The sequence below is a fragment of the Hevea brasiliensis genome, chromosome 11, assembly GCF_030052815.1.
Source record: "Hevea brasiliensis isolate MT/VB/25A 57/8 chromosome 11, ASM3005281v1, whole genome shotgun sequence".
In the NCBI taxonomy this organism is placed as follows: Eukaryota; Viridiplantae; Streptophyta; class Magnoliopsida; order Malpighiales; family Euphorbiaceae; genus Hevea; species Hevea brasiliensis.
Genome location: NC_079503.1, coordinates 8,288,500 through 8,308,541, shown reverse-complemented (window position 1 = coordinate 8,308,541; position 20,042 = coordinate 8,288,500). Strand labels below are relative to the sequence as shown.

Sequence of the window (20,042 nt, the reverse complement as noted above, 5' to 3'; positions counted from 1 at the left end):
CCTGATCCTTCTCATGTACTACAGCCGGATGTAATAGAGCTGAAAGAAAACTTGACGTTAGAGGAGCAACCTGTAGCCATAGTGGACTACCAAGTGAGGCGGCTAAGATCAAAACAGATCCCTATGGTTAAGGTTTTGTGGAGGAGCCAGTCAGTGAAAGAGTGCACCTGGGAGTCAGAACGGGACATGCGTAGCAAGTATCCTTATCTGTTCAATGTGTAATCTTGTACTTTATTCTGCCTTGTATAAAATTCGAGGACGAATTTTTTGTAAGGGGGGAAGAATGTAACACCCCTAATTTTTAAATTTATTATTTTTGGGTAAATATTGATATTTTATTTTATTTGAATTTTAGTAAATTATTTGAAATTTTTCGGATTTTAGAAATCGAGTTCGATTTTTCGAAAATATAAATTTTGATGATTTTTAAAAATTAATTTAAAGACCACGTGGCAAAACTAAAAATATATTTGGAGTCTACGAATTTTTCTGAGTTTTTTGGAATTTTTTCAAATTTTTAGACCTCGTTTTTAGTCCCAAGGTAGAGTAAAAAATTTAAAATTTTGTATCCCGAATCGAACCGATCGAATCGAACCGGATAGGATCGGACCAACCGAATCGGGCCGGCTCCTTTTTTCTTCTTCTTCTCCTCTCCTGCGAGCGTTCTCCTTCCTCTCTCTCTTTCTCTCCCGTTTTCTCTCTCCTCCGACCTCCCCTCACCGGCCAGCTGCCTCCCCAGCCACCTCAGCTAGCCGGCGCACCTCCCCAGCTGCCCCAACTCGCCGGCCGCTTCCTGAAACTCCGATAAGCGTCGCACGGAGCGACGCAACGCGCAGAGCGCGACCCTTCGTCTTCCCGGCCGAAATTCGGTCGATCCAGCCACCGATTGGGCCGGGTCTTGTGTCTAAACCTATCTACTCGTCAAGAGTTTTCCATAGACACCAAGAACACCAAAATCCATCGAGCGGTTTGTCCAATTTTTGCCCGGGAAGTTTTAGCCCTTTTTGACTTTTGGGCTAGATTTCTCGCAAACTGTGAACCCCACGAGAAAACCGAGAGTACCAGAGCGCTCCACTCGTCGAGAGCTTCGCAGCAATATAAATTTCAAAATTTTTCGACACCGTTTTTCAATGGGTCCCACGGAACTTCGCAGTATTTTTCCGAGTATTAAATGAGCTTAGAAAATTTCGTAAAATTTATGTACTAACTCCTATATTGTGGGCTTCGTGTAGGTATCTTCAATTTGCGGAAATTCGATAGTTGTCCAGGTCTATAAATTTCCGACCAGACAGACCGACTACCGGAAAAGTCTTCGAATTAGATCGAGGTTTTGGCTACCCCACCATTGTCAGACGTTCCGAGCGCGTCCTCAAATTCGGAATCAGCATAGGTAAACCCGAACCTTACTTTATCGTAATTTTCTAGTACTTAAATGGGATTAAAAATTCATAAAATATTCGTGGTAGCTCAGAAAATTATAATTCTTTTTGCAATAGCCTAGTAATATTGCTAAAGACTACGGGGCAAACTTTTAAAATTTTTAGAGCTTATTTGGGCAGTTTTTACAAAAATGATCAATTATAAGGACTAAACTGTAAATTTACATATTGTGATTGAGGACTGTTTGGATGGGCCCAGGAGGGGCTGTGTGATGTAATTGAGTTGCGAGTGTATTATTTGTGAATATAGAAGTGCGTTTTGAGCCCTTTTGAAGGTTGGGTAGGTCCTAGGTGTAGGGGAGACTTTGTCAGATTTTCGGCACGACTTATGACATATTTGGGTTTTTCTTAGCTTGTATTGAGTCAAATTTACTAAATGATTATAATAAAATTTTCAGGTGAGCCGGGAGAGCCTTCTTCCTCTACCCAGCCGCCACAGTGACCGCTGTCAAGTCTGTGAGTAAAATATTAATTTTAATTGTAATTTCGATATTATTATATGTTTAAGCATGCCCATGCATCACTTATATGTATGTATCTATGTAGTTAAACTCTAGGCACGTTTCATGTTGCATTTATAACTGTTAAAGTGCCATGAATATTGTTGTGGTAATTTGAAACAGTGTGCGTGCGTTGGCGTGCGTGTGATGTGGTATTGACTATGGATAGGACGGGTAGACACGGCTTGAGTTCTTCGCTGGGACCCCGATTTGGTTTATTAAGCGAAAGTCCGGCTTGAGTTCTTCGCTGGCACAGGTTGGATTTAAGAGAGTCAGATAGGATCAGCTCCCATATATTATGATTGATATTACTGGGTGTGTGAGTGCTCCAAATTACCTTTTTGCTGTTATGATGTGAAATTATTGCTGATGTTGCATTTCACTCTACAGGGTGTATTAGCTTTAGATAGTTATAGAGATTATGGTTAAAATTAATATTTTACTCTCTTAGTCGAACGCTCACTCCTGTTCATTATTTTTCAGGCTACAGGAGGATTTTTGTTGTGGTTAACCTGCTTTTCTCCTTCGCAGGTTGTTTATTAATGTTTGTGTAATTCTATTAACTCTTAGAATTTTCGCATGTGCTAGAAATATTTATTTGATTTGGATCTGTAATATAATTATCATGTTGGACTTGTAAACTTATTATTATATGCATGTTTGATAGGTTGGATGAGGGAGCTGAGCTCCCATTTATTTTTATGACATTTGAGTATGTGGAGGGTGAGCTGAGCTCCCCAATTAATTATTTATTGTGTTTACAGGTCGGGTGAGTCAAAAACTCCCCATTGAAAGGTCCATTTTATGGCCGGACTCTATCCGATTGATTTCTTGAAATTGTGCCCAAATGGGCTTTTGAGTTGGGTTGAGAAATAGTTAGGCTTACTACGGGCCTCGGGGGCTTTAAGCTGGCCCAGGTCCTAGTGCCTGTCCGGCCCATAGGTTGGGTCGTGACAATAATGATAAAGCAAATTTTTTTTATCAAGTTTAGGAGAAGCACAAATTGCTTGTTTGATCTCTCTTGGAATGTTTAGGGCATCTAACTAAAGGGACAATAATGCATGGCCAGTGACGGATGCACTTGTATAAAGGAGGGGGTCAATAAAAAATTTTTAATCACAGAAAAATTTTTTATGCGTTGACTTAGAATTTTTTTTTTTCTTCAAAATAACAAGAAAAGGATGCCTAAAAAATGTGGTTTGCTGTGAAATGCAACCATGGGGAATCAAATTTTATCAGACGATAACAAAAGGTTGAGGTTAAAATAGTAGGCTATAGGGCTAAGTATTTCATATTTTTGCATTTAGCTTCCAAGAAAACTGTATTATCCAATCAAATTTCAACTTTGATCACCACCATTGTTCAAAAACAGGAAGCAGGGTTAATGGGTACTTCATTGAATGCTTTAATATGAATTTTTTTTTTCGAAAAAATTAACTTTGGTTGAAGTTTAAATTCAAAATTTCACAATCTTAAAGATGCATTTAGTATTATTAAACTAAAATTCATTAATTTTTAACTGTGAATCTTTAAACAAGAGCATTGTTGTAGTGATATGAAGCGTCAGAAGGCTGTTGATCAAGAGGTCTTGTACTTTCCAGTCTGCTGGAGTAAATAGAAAGCAGTGTGTGCAAGGACATACCGGAAACTGCTTTTCCAGGTTCTGTTTTAATTAATCAGGTTGAAATCTTAAGTTTGCTCCTTCTCAATACAGTCAACTCCAATCTCTTACTGGTAAAGTAGTAATGATTCTTATACTCAGCATGGAAAGTACTTATATTAGCTATATAAATTAGTTGTCGATTTAGTTAAAAAAAAAAAAAAAAAAAAAAAAAAGATAGAGAAGGCAATTGCCACTCTGCCACACAATTGGAATTGCTAGTAAAGAAAATGAGTTCTGATGTGCAGCTCTCTGAATTCTCAAACAATGGAATGAGATTAAAAAAAAATAATAATAATAGAAGAAACTACATGGACCAATCAATATTTTCACATAATTAAGAAGCTGAATTATAAGGAGATAAGCATACTCCTTCAGTACATTATTTTTCCATGATTGGCCTGTCTTCCAACATCAAAATCCTTCGCAGGCCTTATTATTAGACCAAAAAGCTTCTAAAAGACTACCCTCCAAAAAAAAAGATTAATGGAGTTCAAAAAGAACAAAAAAGAGCCAAAGATTTGATTAACAAAAAACAATCAATCCTTGTCAAGCTAGCCATTCCCCATCCATGCCTTCAATTTCTCCAATGTCCATGCTGTGCATCACAAATTACAAAACATAATCATCAGTGAACTCATCATTTGTCAACGGCTTTTGTTTTTTCATGGAATAAAATAAACTTTCTTTCTAGTACTGAACAACTAATTGGTTGACAGCAAATAATAAATAAATAAACAAACAGGGAAATTAAATATCATGGGCTGGTTGAACTAATGAAGCCTTTACTGTAAAGCCCATGAATGCAAACATGGACTACCAAGAGATAATTGGGCACCACAGGGCAAAGGTCCCTCACAAAGCCGTTAATAAGGGCCTTAAATTTTTCAGAAGGTAAATGTCAAAGACCAAAGATGAAATAAATTGTATATGATTAGGTGCTTCAATTAATGCATAATTTTGATGATTTAAGACCCAATTTTATAATTTGAAAGTGCTGATCAAAATAAAGCCAAATTCCTTAATTCGTTTTGTAAGAAGAAATTAATTACCTGCTTTGGTGAAAGCCTTTGAACAGAAAATATTTGCTCATTTATTATTATATTTTTACCATTTTTTAATGAATTTTGAAATTCTGGATTCTTACCAAGGCAAGGCAGGATCATGGTAATAATCTTGGGAGCAGTAATCATCAAAATGTTGCTCCAAACATCCGTCACTTGCATTCAACCAGGCAGGGAATTCCATCAGCTGATCAAATGGATCGTAACCATCATCCTCTGTCTTCGCTTCTGGACCAGCATCCATGGTTTTCAAGAACTTGAACCACCATGCTGATGTGACCAAATTCATGGTATCACTCCATTCCATCTGGTGCTGTTCTCCTATTGATCTGATCTCTGCCATCTCTTCATCATCCATCACTTGGTGCAAGCCGCCTCCACCATTAGTTTCGGTTAAGTCACACACTGCAAGAGGCATCCCTTCTTGTGGTTTTCCAGCTGAAGGAATTTCCTCAGTGGCAATGGAAAGAGAAGGGGATGAGGAAGAGAATGATGATGGAGATGAGGATGAGTAGACTGATGATGGGTTGTTGCCGCTGTGATAAAGAGTGGAGTCTAAGTCGTTAAAATCTTGAAAGTTGAGATTTAGGCCTAGGGTTTGATTTGGAAGGGGGAAATTGAGATTTTCATCAGTGACAGATAAAGGAAGATTTGGAGGAGTAGACCAGCAAAAAGGATATGGAGGAGGGGGAGGAGGTGGTGGTGCATGAGAGAAAGAAGTGCAGGAAACGCTGTCTAGATAATTAGAGAAATTGCCCATGTTTGATGGATATATTCTGGGATTCCTCCTGGATTTTATCTTTCCTTCTTGTTCAAAACATGGTGGGGTGGAAAGCTGCACTGCAAGTGATGATTGGTGGTGCTCTTGATGACGTTGCTGCTGCTGCTGCTGTTGTTCGTTGGCTTGTTTCATGGATGCCCTATGGAACTTTAGGGCAGCAACAATCTCTCTTCTGGCCTCAGCCATATTAAGAAGCCTTTCTTGGTAAGGCCTACTGGTATGGAGTCTCCTCCTAACCTGTTTCTTGTGCTGCTGAGGCTGCTGGGGTTGCTGGGTTTGTTGGTTTTCACTTAAACCTTCACTAAATTTGGTCATATTTTGGCCAGAAAAACCATCATCATCAACACAGCCACGGTCTTTGGGATTCATGGGATCTTTGGTTCTTGAGGAGGTTAATTGTTTCACTAGGCTACGGATGTAAGCACCCGAGAGATGAGGTTCCTCTTTCTGCTTGTTATGTTTATCTATTTCCATTCCCTCTTTGGTCTCTTGCTTAGATGATGATCTACCCCTCATCTCTCTCTCTCTCTCTCTCTCTCTCTCTCTCTCTCTCTCTCAATCTAGGAATATAGATAGAAGGTGGTGGCTGAGAGAATCATGGTTTATTTTTCTATATTCTTAGGGACAAAAGTACACAATTCAGAGAGAGGCAGAAGCTGATCGGGTGTACTGGTCCGGAGGGGCCTCATGGGTGTTATAAATACTAGTTGAGGACAGTCTAGGGTTTTTGAATATTTTTGGAATTTTCCCCGTTTTGGCAAACTACATTTGTTGCCGTTTTATTACCCGCCTTAAATGAGCAGTTAGGATGTTTCAATTACCGGCCTGCCCCCATCCTTCTATTGCAATTACATTACAGCTTCTGCCGCGCATATTTTACCTTGAACCACAAATATCAAACGTAGTCTCATCTCTCTCTAATGACTATAAAAGAAAGATTGTATAGAATGTTTACTAGTAAAAAAACACCTCTACTGGTCTACTGTGCATGGTGCCCTTGTATTTTGATGGTGAAGGGAAGTGTTCTGCACTGATGGATTCCCCCAAAAAAAAAATCTAGTTCAACAGGCAAAGTAGAATGGTCCTCATCATCATGTAACAGTGACAAAGAGTGATTCCTAGGTAGCTACCAGCTAGGAATATAAAAAAGATGGATTCTTGGATGGGGAAGTGGGTTTCTTTTGGTAATTGGATAGTTTTCTGGTGTATAATTTCTTGATTTACCGGCGATTCTTTACAGCCAGGGAGTATTTTAGGCATGAAGTGGATGATGGGTATTTTGGTATCTTGTCTGCAAGTACCATGGGAACAGGGTAAGGCTTAAAGAAAAAAAAAAATCAGCAAAAGCCCTATATGGATACTGACAGAAGAATCTCCATTACTGTTGTAACCTTCTCTTTTTCATTTCCTTTTTTAAGGTGAAAAAAAGATTGAAAGAGAAAATTCCAATTTTTTCTGTTTAAAACAAATTGTTCAAATATGATTTGAGTCTGTTCATATGGAACAGAGAACTTAATTGGACCTTTTGCATAAAGGCATTCCACATCATGTTAAATGCAAAAATGCTCCATAGCATACTTTTTCTTTCCTTTTCGCTAAACATTTTTGCTTGCAAGTTTTCACTCTAATTGGAGGGGTGCTTGGGCCACAGGCATGGCTAATGTGCCCTTTAGCAGAGTTCCAGGCAGCAATAACAGTGGAAATAAAGCCTAGAGAAAAGAATTTATTGCTGCTGTAAATATAAAAACAAAGAACAAGAACTAATGTTTAGGTGATAGAAAAAATAAAATAAAATAAAAGGCAGCAGTTATGTTTGAAGAATTAAGTTCCTAAATTTTGTATATAATATAATTTTGCAACTGACACTTCACAAAGATAATTGTTGTGTCTACAAGGAGCAAATGTTGAATTTTATCTAAAAAAATATTATAATTAAACAATCCCCAAAAGGAAGTCTCTTTAAAAATAATAATTTTTTTTTTTAAGACATATCTCTACATGTCATTTATTTAATTCAAGCAAACATGTCTTTTAGTCCTAGAAGGGCAGAAGAAGAAAGGAATGGAACTTCTTTTATCTGCTTACTTTTAGATAGGACTAAAAGCAACCTAAGCTACAAATCTCATAATTTTGTTCAGAGTTTACCATTCACCCATTAGCGCCTATCTAATTGAAGTAAAGGCATAGTCTGGTTTGATTTAATGGTTAAAAGAATATATTACTCACCCAGCGAATTTCACTCTCGCACTCTCTCTATTAAAAAAAATCTAAAATAAATAAAATAAAATAAAATAAAATAAAAAAAAGGCCTTCACCATTCACCAGCTAGTTTCACTATATAAATACTCAAACTTTTAATACAGTATTTTACTTGTTGATAATTAAATATATATATATAAATTTTTAGTGAGATATCCAAAAAGAAAAAAAAAATTTCGAACACCGAGTCAATAGAACATATCAAGTGCTAAAAATTTAAACACTTTGAAAACTCCAAAATATGAAGAACAGTTGATACCAGTAATCTCTGCTAGAAAGCCACAACATCCTCCTCCTATTCTGCCATAACCAATGGCATCTTCCATATGTACACTGCGTGTGCTTTAGAAGCAAAGCTAACTCTTGCTCATACATACTATATATTCTATTAGGTCTCTCCTGTGCATTTGCATTCAATTAGGTCTCACTAATTTTGAACTGAATAAACTTTTCTAATAAACCCTACACAAGGTATAAACTCAAGAATTTCTGACTTCAAGAATGAAACTCAAACACAACTGAACAAAACCTTAGCGGAGAGTTAATTAAGTTTAAATTGCTGATTATGATCAAACTGAAAACCAAGATTAATTTAAGTGAAACCCATAATTAAGAGGGCAACATAAATATAAATAATTAAATAAATAAAAAGAAGAAATTGAGGTTGAAGCATTCAAGTTGCAATGTGAATGAGCTTAGTTACATCTGAACAGCAAGCAGAAACAGGATAAAATTGTAGAATAATTATTTTTGCAATATAATAATAAGAAAAACAAATGGATATATATGAAAGAAAGAAAGATAAAGAGAAAACAAGCCTTGTAAGAGTGGATAAAGATGCATATGACATTTGCTTCTGAATTCTGATGAGAGAAAACCAGCTTCCACCAATCCCCTTCGAGTTCAGATAGAAGCAAGAAAAAATATTAATAAAAAAAAAAAAAAAAGATGGGCTCTCGACGAATCAGAATTACCAAGCCAACCAACCCCCACGTAGATATAATACTTCCAATTTGAGATTTTCACCATTGGATTCCATTCACACGTACACCACTATTACAGTTCTTACGAAAAATTAAAAATAAAGAATAGTATTTAGGGGATGAGATGAATCCAAGTTCATGAATAAATTCAGTCCCCCCAAGACTTTGCAGGGCTCTGCCTGCTGCTCTTTTAACTGTGAGGTCCTCTCATGTTTTTCTTTTCTTTTTTTTTTATTAAAAAGAATCTTTTTTTTTTTAAGGTGGGAAATAGTAGTGCATTGTATTTTCAACTCAAAGATTTTGAATTAATTGGATTTTATTTAGCTATAAATTGCAGAGAGAGACAGCTGAATCTGCAGGCAGAAACAGTTTAATTCTTGGCGCCCTATAATTTATGAATCACTTGACTAATTAATGCTTGCAGTAATTAGCGCAACTCACCAAAGAAATTGCTTATTACACTTACTGCAACTTAACCTACTGGTAAAAAAATAGGGTAGCCCGGTAGAGTGATCAATTCGACTTAGACCTGTTGAATAATATATAAATATTAATTATTTTATTAGTTATTATATATTAATTATTATTAATTAATTATTTAAATAATAATTTAAATTAAAAATATTCGATAAAAATAATTATTAAATTAATTATTAAGTGTAAAAATAATTATATAATCTTATTGATCCTGTCAAATGTTCTATTAATCTCTAAAATTATAAGGAGTAATTTTTCATAAATTATTCTCTTAACTTTTAAAAATTAGATAAACATTATATTATCAAACAGTATTAATAAAAAAAATAATATCTTAAATTATTGTTAAAATACTAAATAATATCTTAAAAATTATTATTGAACAAAGCCTTAAATCTCGTTAGCCATTAATTATGAAATTATAATATTTAAAGTGAGAATTATTCAAGAGAGATGATTATCTTTCACTATAAATCCATTTATTATTACTCAACTTATTAAATATTTTACGAATCAATAAAAAGAAAAAAATTATCTATTAGTAGGTGTTAGGATTTAAATTTTATAAACAATATTAAAAATATTCAAAGTGTAATTATCTCAAAAGTTAAATTATATTTTAATGTCAATTAAAGATTTTTTTTTTCAATTTTTAAAATACAAAAAATGAAAATGTGTGATTTCAAGTTTTTTCCTACTTATTTTGAGATAAATCACTTTTTTTATTAAAAAAAATATTTTTTGATGTATAATTGATCAATATGTTTGTATATACAATTATTTTATTGTACTAATTAATTGTCATAGGCCTTACTATGATCAATAATTATAATTAAACTATTTTACGTATAACAGTTCCATTAAATAAAATTTTTATTACAACATGCTTAAATGCAATTGAGGATTATGAAGGTGTATATTACTACTCAATTAATAATAATATATCAATAAAATAATAATAGATCCTGCTATAAAAGATGGTGATTCTATTGCAAAATATAATTTTTTACATTATAATTAATTTGGTGTATAAATTAATTTATACACTTTGATGTAGCTAATTTTTGTTTAATAAATATAATCATATCATTGAAATAATAAGTTAATATAAATTAAATAAAAAATGAAAAATTTCATGAAAATCAAGTTTATTATTTTTTTTGAAATAAACATTTACATAAGAAGAATTCAATTGAATTTTCATAAAATTATGTTTAATTTTATTTCTTTTAAAATAAATTTTTTTAACTTAAAAAGAATTAATTTTTTTATTTAAATATAAAAATTAATTAAAAAATTAATTAAATTAAATTTTTATAAAATTTTACATTACAATCAAGGGAACCGTCATGAAAATCGATTAAAAAAATTAAGCTAATATTTGAATATACGGATAAGGTTTGCAAGTTGAAAGGGCTAAAACTTAGAAGTAAGAAATGATAAAACAATAAATAAATAAATAAATAAGAAGAAGAAAGAAAGAACGGGTAGTGTCCTACTCGTACGTGGTGGATAGTAGGGGAAGTGGGACCGCCTGCAAAAGACGGAAGATGATGTGACGGGTCACAATCAAACGGCTAATTTCCACTTAACAGTGGTGCCACATGGGCAGGGGTTTAAGGCTCCAATGGGAATAGGTACCACGTGGAAACCATAGATAGGGACAAGAAATAGGCAGCAATTGTTCTTTCTCACCCTGTCCACCGCCGAAAAAGCCTGCACCCTCAATCACCTTGTACCCATGTTACTCCTCTTCTCTTTCTTTCTTCCCACCCATTTCTCACCACATTTTGTTAAAAAATTAAAAAAAGATAATAATAATTGGAAACCAGAATTTCTCTTCTCTTTAATTCTGCAGAGAAATTTAAATTTTCATAATTTTATTATTAAATATTTTAATTAATTTTAATTTAAATTTCTATATCTTGTATTATAAAATAGTTAAACGATTCAAAGCAAAGGTCCCCCCTGGTAGGAAATACCGTGCGTTTGTCCAAAATTGCAGCCTGCGTAATGGCAAAAGGCTTATCCTGATTCTTGATCAAGAAAGTCAAAACGACGCTGCCCTTTGCGTAATTAAATTTCAAATTTGACAATATTAATAAATTTTAATTTTAATAATATTAAAATTTTTTTTAGTGTTATAAAATCCGATTATATTAAATTTATATAAAAAAAAGGGATATGGTAAAATTAAATTGGACATTAATGGGAGAGAAATGAATTGAGGAGTTAGGGTCCTGATCATGATGATGCAGCCCCTCACGCTTCTTTCGCTCTCCAACGTGTAAGGTCACTTTCCGCTATTAGTGGGGGTGGCGGTGGGACCATTAATTTAGCAATCTGCCACCAACATCACCACACTCCTCCTCTTCCTTCTACTACTCTTCCTCCTCCTCCTCTTCTTGTTTGTTCTAGAAGCTGGTGAGGCTAAGCAAACTAACCTTGCATATAATACTAACAACTTAGAATTCTTAACTAGATTAAGGTAAGTAATTTACTTTCCGAACGATCAAAGAAGTGAGAATCTTGACTTCTCTAAAAATTAAGGCATATCACCAACCAAACAAGTAAAAATTTAACACTTGATATCAGAATTTAAAGTTTACAAGTTATATCTAACCAAATAATATCTTATTGATTGTCAATGGTGGATTCCAACCATTAATCAAACAAACCATAACCATGAATCATATTATGGGTTTGAATGGCAAGTTGCAACCAATAAAAACCAATCTTCTAAATTTCTAGAGGGAAAGGGATTTGCCCTTCCAACTATACCCCACCTTCCCTAGCAATTGCCCTTAGCAAAGTCAGCTGGATACCCACAAGCATATGCAGCAGCAGTATAGTCCATGTTATGTTTGATGTATTATTAGGGTTACTAGTATATATAAATTTTGTAAAAATTTGGTGATAAGATGATAAAATTTTATCAATTTTGGACTTGAATGCAAGCACATGATAGTGGATGTAGGTGGCATGCATGCAAATATTGTAACAGACGGCTGTGCTCTGTGTGTGTATGCATTCAAAGTAGCGATGGGCTGTCCATGATTCTGCACATTTTCTTCCACTTTATTATTTTTGTCACCTCTTCTTCTTCTTCTTCTTCTTCTTCTTAATATTAATCATATATATAAGCATACAACAAATTACTATTCAATGCTTCTCATCTCATGCATTATAAAATATTAATCAAAACGTGTGTTTTATTTTGAAGAAGATAAACATGCATACTGGTTGATGGACTAAGAGGTGAGGCAGGGTTATCCTCTAAAATTTTAATTTTTAATTGAAAGTTGATTGAATAGAATGGGTAAATATTCTAAAATTTTAAAATTTATATTTTAATAACTCCACTAAATTTTTTTAAAAAAAATTAATAGCTGTTTATGTTATTTAAATTTTCTTTTTAATTAATAAAAAAATTTGTAAAAAAATTAAGCACATAAGCATTCGATTAAAGTCTAAATATTATATATGTCACTGGTCCTCTAAATCTAAATGTAAGATTATTAAGTCTGAATGTTATATCCGTAGATAATCATCTTAGATCCAAATTTTACGTCCGTGACTGACCAAACTGATGATGATCATCCTTGCGTATTTGGAATTAATAAATGTATGCACTATTGTTCTTCTTTTTAATTGTATTTTTCCCATTTATACATATCTTTCTTCATTTGTAATCAAACCTTTTCTTGTACGTATGTGCGTAATCAATGGAATACAAACATATTTGTTTCTTTTTATCCAATTTTGTGTGAATAGAATCATTTAATTGTGCAAGAAAAAGGAAAATCTTTTTAGTTTCCTGCTCTGAGCTTTAGTTCCTCCTATCCTACCAAAAAATATATATATATATATCTGGGGTAATCCATTCCGACTTATTGATGAATGTTCAAATCTTAGAAATTACTAAATGGGTATTTCTCATATTTACAAATCTTTCAGAAAGGAAAGCTGTGAAAAGAAAAATAAATGGAATTATAAAAAATAAAATAAAATTCCTACATATTCTTTTAATTTTTTTTTTACTAAAGAAAAGAAAAAAATGTAGTGATTTGTTTATTTTATATATTTTGATGAAAAAAAGTGAAAAATAAAAATTATTATATTTTTATTATTATGTCCATATTAAATAAATAAAATAATATTAAAAAATAACTATTTAAGAAAAAAAAAAGTGTATAGAGGAAAACAGAAAAATTAATATTGTTTTTCACTTTTTTCCATTTTGTTATGTAAAATTTCACCTACACAAAATAAAGAATACAAAATTTAACGTGATTTAGCTAAACCTAATCCACCAAATAAATCCATAGTCAAGGAAAAATAATTATAACTACTAATTTATTTTTATCACTCTCAAATCACTCAAACAAAACTCTCGGAATTCAACATACCTCTCTACTTTATGAGCTCTCTACAATACATTCCATATAATGGTAAACCAACTTTGAATATATATAGGCCACTGAAACCTAGTTTAGGACTCTAATTATTAAACTTCATAATTTAAATTCTACTAAATTTTCTAAACTAATTAGACTTCCTAATTCCAATTAGACTTGGACTCTAACACATCTAAATTAGGCAAAAAAACAAAATGACTCAAAATGCTCTTTGAATATGCAATAATTGATTCTTTATATTATGCAATAATTGATTCTTCATATTATCTTGTGTATCCAATTAAATTGCTTTTTTTTTTTTTTTTTATTTCTTACGTTAGAATGTGTTTTGGAAAATCCAAAAATTTAAGAGAAATATAGTATGCTATATATGCTCCATACCCATAGTCATAGACTGGTAATAAATCAAAATATTGAATGGATTTATTTCTACTTTTGAATGAGGAGATGAATGAAGCTACCAAAAACAAGATTGTCTTCAGAGTTATCGTCACCCATTTGGTCCATTCAATTCTTGTGCAATTTGCTCTGCCTACTTCTGAATAAAAGCATCTTCGGCTGTTTTTTCTTCATCGTTCACACTTCACACGCTTTCCTTTGAAATAAATTATTTATAAAATAAATTAATTTAATTCTCGAATAAATTATTCGGTACAATAATGAAAATAAAAATAAAAATTTCAAAGTTCTTGTTGTAATTGAATTCAAGTGAAGCCAACCCAGATGAGATTGGCCGCCTGTTAGTCATTGGTGTAGCAAACTTCTTGTTTTTGTCTCAACTAAAGCAAGCCTCGACTGCTTTGAGACAAACTCATTACAATTTACAAGCATAAGCAGACGGAAGACATGGGAGTGGCCGCCCAACTACAAGGCCCAAAAACAAAACCCGACATTGGAATTGCCTTCCCTTCCCCTTGTACCTAGGCCAGCAACTTCTTCCAGTTTCCTATATATACATAAAACATCAAGCAAATTTCAAGTTTCCCAATTTATTTACTTCCTTATTACAAGGATTTTTTTTCCTTTTTCAATTTTGGAGTTACAATACAACTTGTTGCATTGCCTACATGGCTAGCTTCCTTGCAGCACCAAGACGTCCCATAGCCACCCTCCCTTCCAACGCTGGGCTCAGTGTCGCTGCTGGCCAGCACAGGAGTTTCTCCAACAATGTGGGTGACACTTACTTCTAACACTTCTGTCTTGGAATAAATAGATTATGGAATTATGATAAAAGGTAATGTAATGCAGGGTGGTCCTTTGTTTTTTGGGCTAAAACACATTGCAAAAATCCAATTCTCAAAGGCAGCTAACATTTCTTCCACCAGATCTAGATGTTTCAGGACTACCATTTCATTCTCTGTAAGAGATTCCACAAGCGAATATTCCCTTTTTTTTTTGGGTAAATTTCAATTTGGTACATCTGTTAATTTTGTGGAGCTTACAAAAATGGAATGCATTAACTTCCTAGGCCCAACCTGAGACCCAGAAAATCGTTCAGAGCACCATTTCTAAGCAATTGTCTATTGAGACAAGCACAGTGACTCGTGAAACCAAGTTTGCTGACTTGGGTGCCGACTCCCTTGACACGGTATTCTCTTCTTCAGAAATGTAAATTTTTCTAAACAATTAAGATACAGAAACCATGCAAGAACATGCAGTAAAACTTTTAATGCACATTTTCACACCAGAAGATGAACCGTGTATAAATTAGAATTGAAATTCAACAGGTGGAGATAATGATGGCTTTGGAAGAACAATTTGGGGTGTCAATTGGAGAAGGGGGAGCTGAGGACATTGCCACTGTTCAAGATGCTGCAGATCTCATTGAGAAACTGCTGGCATCATCTGCTTAGATAATACGACGACAGAAATCCTCTGGTTTTGATTAATTCATAAGTGCCACTAGAGAAATCCTGCTGAGTTATTCTGCAGGTGGCAATTTTTTTTCCTTTTTGAGGTTTCGAGTTGCACTTGACCATAATGAGTTATTTGTTTCTGTTCTTCAAGAAAAAAGAGAATCTAAATGCAGGCGTGGATGATCTTGGAGCTTCTTTTACATTTCAACATTTTTACTTTTTTGATAAATAAGAAAGTTTAGCATCTCACCTCAGACTAATTTCTAGGGGACCTCAATTAAATTAGCTGCACAATTTAGCAAACTCTCTTTTACCATTTATTTCAGAATTCCTTTTCCACTTATTTACAAAGCAAAGGTATCCGAAAACATCAGGCTCGTTTCCCCCACAATATCAGCAACAAAAGCAACTTCTGTTGCCTGTAGTGGAACAAGAATTCTTAGTATTTTTAAACTGTTTAGCAACTAATAAAAAAACAGAATGTTCTCAGGAAGATGAGTCTCCAACTTCTGACCTATGTTCTTTCAGAGTAAAAGAGCTCTAAAATTTCTTGAGGAATGATACCCCTTTCATTTACTGATATATAAATACATTGATGATAGTTGAGTGAGTCCTCATCCTAATCTTTTTGTTACACTAGATTGCAGTTGTCATTCCCAATTTAATTCTTATTGTTATCTCCTAGAATAATAACAACTGAAATTCCTTATCTCCTACTATAATAACAACTAATTAATAAAGTGAAAATAACAATTAAGCTAACCTGAAATAACTAACACAAAAAAAAATAATAATTTCTATGCTGGACAGAGATTGAAAAAACAGAATTAAGCGCTCTGATGTTTTAATCTAGAGGATAAAAGAAGAGAAGGAAGTCGGGGTGTTGTTGTGGGGTGTTGGTGTTTGGCCTAATGTACTGCAACATGATACAAATGATACAAACTAATTTGATCATCTACAGGCTTTTCAAAGGCAAAACAAAAATGCATGCTTTTCAAAGTGAAAGTGCATGATAGATTTTTAATAGAAATGTGCCTGTTGAGTATTGGACAATTCACAATGAATAAGAAAAATCAATAGATGCTTCGAAACAATGCAAATTTAGTTCCAACTAAAGAAACTCAAGCTTTCCTCAATCATAACACTTAAAAATATGGAAGAATTATAAGAATATGCAAGAATTATACAACAAAAGAGGTGCCAAAACAGTATTGAGCTGAAATATAATCTTTAAAACTGAACATAGTCACAACAATAACACATTAATGGCAAATTGTTGACTATGAATCCACTATGTGGCTTTCATCTAAATATAAAGGTATTCACCACCACGTACAGCATTGGCAGCACCTTTCCTCTCTTCTTCGGCTTCCTTCTCCAGCTCTTTCCAGCTCTCATATGCATGATCATCAGTTCGCAGCTCATGCCGACAAATTGGACAAGAATTGTGCTCATCCTGCCAGAGATTGCTTTGCATTAGAAATATGCAACTTCATCCCGTTTACTTGTACATTTGTTAAGTAATGCAGCTTAACTATTTGGCAGTACAGAAAAAGTAATGCAAGATACATTATACATATAACATAATTGTCCCATTTTATTGCAGTTAAGGAATTTTACCAGCCATGGCTTCAGACAAGGAGGATGGAATGTGTGTTTGCATGGCAACTCTTGCATCTTATCATCAACTACCAAATTCTCCTTACAAATTGCACACTCTGCATCATGTCCTAGCCTGGCCAAGATTTCCTCTGTGAGAGTAATGACTGGAAGATTTGCAACAACCTCTTTACTGGCAGGAGGGGCTCTTGGAACTCTCGATTCATTGTCCATAATCTTAGAGACAGAAATATCAAAATGAGGCTGATGTTAACTCCTTGTATGAAACATGTGTTCCAGTAACCACGCAATTAAATTCGATAAAAAAAGATCTAAAGGAAGAGGAAAAACTATCTCTTCTCATTTATCTTCTTGAATTAATATTTTTCTAGAATTTATACCAAAAGTGATTTCTCTTTTGCCACAAATTTTATGGGCATCTAAAACAAACTCCAAAAATCATTAAAAAAGAAGATGAATAAATTGAACATAGGCAGCAGCCTTAAACTAAAATGGTTAACTTAGTTACATAGTTGGGATCTTCTTATAATTCATTCATCAGGCAAAAAACCAGAGCCATACTTATTTACAAGAAAGAAATTGAGAAGCTGAATTCTACCTCAGGTATAATAGTATCAAGGTTGCTTATGAGCTCTTCAAGTATATTGGCAGCGTTTTCAGCTGTGTTATTAGGTTCTACTGGACCTCCAGAAGATTCAGCTCCCACAAGAGAGGCCATAGAATTCAAGAGGTTTGATTGCACCAGCCATTGAGGCTGCGGAGGCTCAGGATCCACGGTAAGATGCCCCTCAAAAAGATACCCTAAAATGAATCAAAACAACACGACCCAAAAGAAATCAGGAAAGAATAGTAAAACTCATAACCTTTCAAGAAAAATGAAATTTTCACAGAATTCAACCTCCACGCGACGAACTTGGGGAAACGTCGGGAGGATTTCCCGTCAAATGCAAATGTTCTTTGGCTTGAGCAACGCAGCTCCTCAAATGATCCTTCTCAGAAGCATCAGAAACCAAGCATTCAGCTTGCTCAAACAGCCCTAACCCGGCGAGCCAGAAACCAGGCGCTGTATATCTCGTCTTTAGAATCCTGGCTACTCGACAAACAACAGAATAGAACTGCAGCCACCACCACCAGAAGTTCAAAATAATTCAAAATCCTCATTGCATAAGACACAATCATACACAGACAAAAGCAATCGAACCCAATTACAGAAAACAGAAGACGCTTACTGATTTGCGAAGAGAAGGGGAAGCAGAGGGGTAGAAATCTTTAAGAAGGGATTTGATAGAAGACACGGCATCCTCGAACTTCTGTTTCTTTCCTAGCTGTTTCTGCAATTCTTCCAATTGCTGTTCCAATCCTTCCTCCGACGCCATTTTTGTTTCTTCAATTCCCAATCTAAGAATTCGCAAAAGCTTCAAAAATCAAATTTGCTCTCTGGTTTGTAAATTTGTTGCGTATATTAATATTGAATAAAATCTCAGTCATGAAATGATTCTTTTTCTTGGCGAAGGGGAAACAGGTTGCGGTGGCTAAATGAAGTTTTGCTCCGTCAAATAACACTCAACCACGTCAGCAAGACCACTTCATTGCTGTGGTCTCTCACCCGTATGATTTCTAGCCCAATTGAGTGCGGCAGAATTTCCCATTAATGCACGACAAGTCGTTCACCAAATGCACGTATATCGTCAAGTCGTTTCCAACGACAGTTGGGAAAACACACCCAGCCAATAAGAAAATACAGTGCGACAGATAAATCCTCTCTTTAAACAAAGCCTTTGTACCAGTACTAACCAGTAATAGTTTATGGAATTTTATGCATTGCATCTTCCAATTAAACACCAAATATAAATGTTTTTCTAACTCTTAAAGTATAATAAAATTGTTCTACAATGAATCTTGTCTCTGCTTGAAACAATTTTCAAAGTGCAGGAAGCCTCGTGCTTATCCCAAAAAATGAATCCCCTGAGACTATGAGTCATTTTTGGCCTTTAAGCCTTTGCAACGTGATTTACAAAATCCATGCTAAAGTCATTGTTAATAGAATCAAACCTTGTCTGGCTCAGTTAACTGGTGAAGAACAATGTGGTTTTGTCCCGGGCAGGCACATCACCAATAACGTCATCCTGGTTCAGGAAGCCATCTATTTAATGGATAGAATGACTAGCAAGAAAGGTTTCATGACCATAAAGGTCAATCTGGAAAAAGCTTATGACAAGCTTAGCTGGAAATTTATCGAAGACACCTTATTGGATGCTAATTTGCCAAGCTCTAGAGTTCGTCTCATAATGTGCTGTGTTATTTCAAGCAGGTTCACTGTCCTCTGGAATGGTGAGTCTTCTGGTTAGTTTATTCCTTCGAGAGGGATCAAGCAGGGATGTCCACTGTCACCATACATCTTTGTTCTCTGTATCGAGAGACTTGCTCAAAGAATTAAAGTCTCTACTGGTTTTGGTGTCTGGAAAGGGCTTCGTTTGAGGGGAATTTACCGTACTACGGTAGTGTACCTATAAAATTTATCAATAGAGGGTTTTGATTATAGAAATTACCGAAACGGGGTGAAAGATGGTGAGGTGGAAAGGTAGTGAGACAGGACGCCATTCAAGCCAGCATCCGTATACAGGACGCCATTCAAACCAGCGTCCAAAGGTGGGACCCTATTCAAAAAAGCGTCCTAAGCTGGAGTCACGTCTACTGTTGCTGGAGTCATGTCTGCTGTTGCTGGTCACAGGACGCCATTATAAATGGCGTGCAGACAGTAGGACGCCATTAACAATGGCGTGCAGATCTCACGTCATTCAATCTAACCAGCCGAGAGAGTACAGATGCCTGGGACACCAATAATATTAGCGTCCAGAGTTCAAATTTCTTATATACACACCCTCGCTCTGTTTATCTCACAAATGAAACCTAACTCTCCTTCAGTGTTGATCATCGCTCCGTTCTTCTCATTTTCTCTATTGTTGGTGAAAAACTAGTGGAGTT

General features: G+C 34.5%; 3 protein-coding genes across 4 annotated transcripts; 1 reads left to right on the top strand and 2 right to left on the bottom strand.

The window, feature by feature from the left end:
* Nucleotides 1-3,852: 3,852 nt before the first annotated feature.
* On the bottom strand, nt 3,853-8,859 carry LOC110636547 (uncharacterized). 2 transcript variants are annotated; one of them, XM_021786301.2, is made up of 3 exons: nt 7,963-8,858; nt 4,747-7,153; nt 3,853-4,197 (listed from the first exon to the last, which is right to left on the bottom strand). In XM_021786301.2, the coding sequence occupies exons 2-3, from the start codon at nt 5,958-5,960 to the stop codon at nt 4,149-4,151; spliced, it is 1,263 nt and encodes a 420-aa protein (XP_021641993.2). In that variant the 5' UTR covers nt 5,961-7,153; nt 7,963-8,858; the 3' UTR covers nt 3,853-4,148. The 2 variants fall into 2 exon arrangements, with proteins under 2 accessions (XP_021641993.2, XP_021641994.2); XM_021786302.2 differs by having other exon boundaries at nt 4,747-8,859.
* Nucleotides 8,860-14,648: 5,789 nt separating this feature from the next.
* On the top strand, nt 14,649-15,434 carry LOC110636533 (acyl carrier protein 1, chloroplastic-like). The gene is made up of 4 exons (XM_021786276.2): nt 14,649-14,750; nt 14,830-14,940; nt 15,050-15,169; nt 15,309-15,434. The coding sequence occupies exons 1-4, from the start codon at nt 14,649-14,651 to the stop codon at nt 15,432-15,434; spliced, it is 459 nt and encodes a 152-aa protein (XP_021641968.2).
* Nucleotides 15,435-16,564: 1,130 nt separating this feature from the next.
* On the bottom strand, nt 16,565-18,558 carry LOC110636554 (E3 ubiquitin-protein ligase AIP2). The gene is made up of 5 exons (XM_021786309.2): nt 18,287-18,558; nt 17,956-18,172; nt 17,656-17,858; nt 17,058-17,273; nt 16,565-16,893 (listed from the first exon to the last, which is right to left on the bottom strand). The coding sequence occupies exons 1-5, from the start codon at nt 18,431-18,433 to the stop codon at nt 16,744-16,746; spliced, it is 933 nt and encodes a 310-aa protein (XP_021642001.1). The 5' UTR covers nt 18,434-18,558; the 3' UTR covers nt 16,565-16,743.
* Between the last annotated feature and the right edge of the window lie 1,484 nt (nt 18,559-20,042).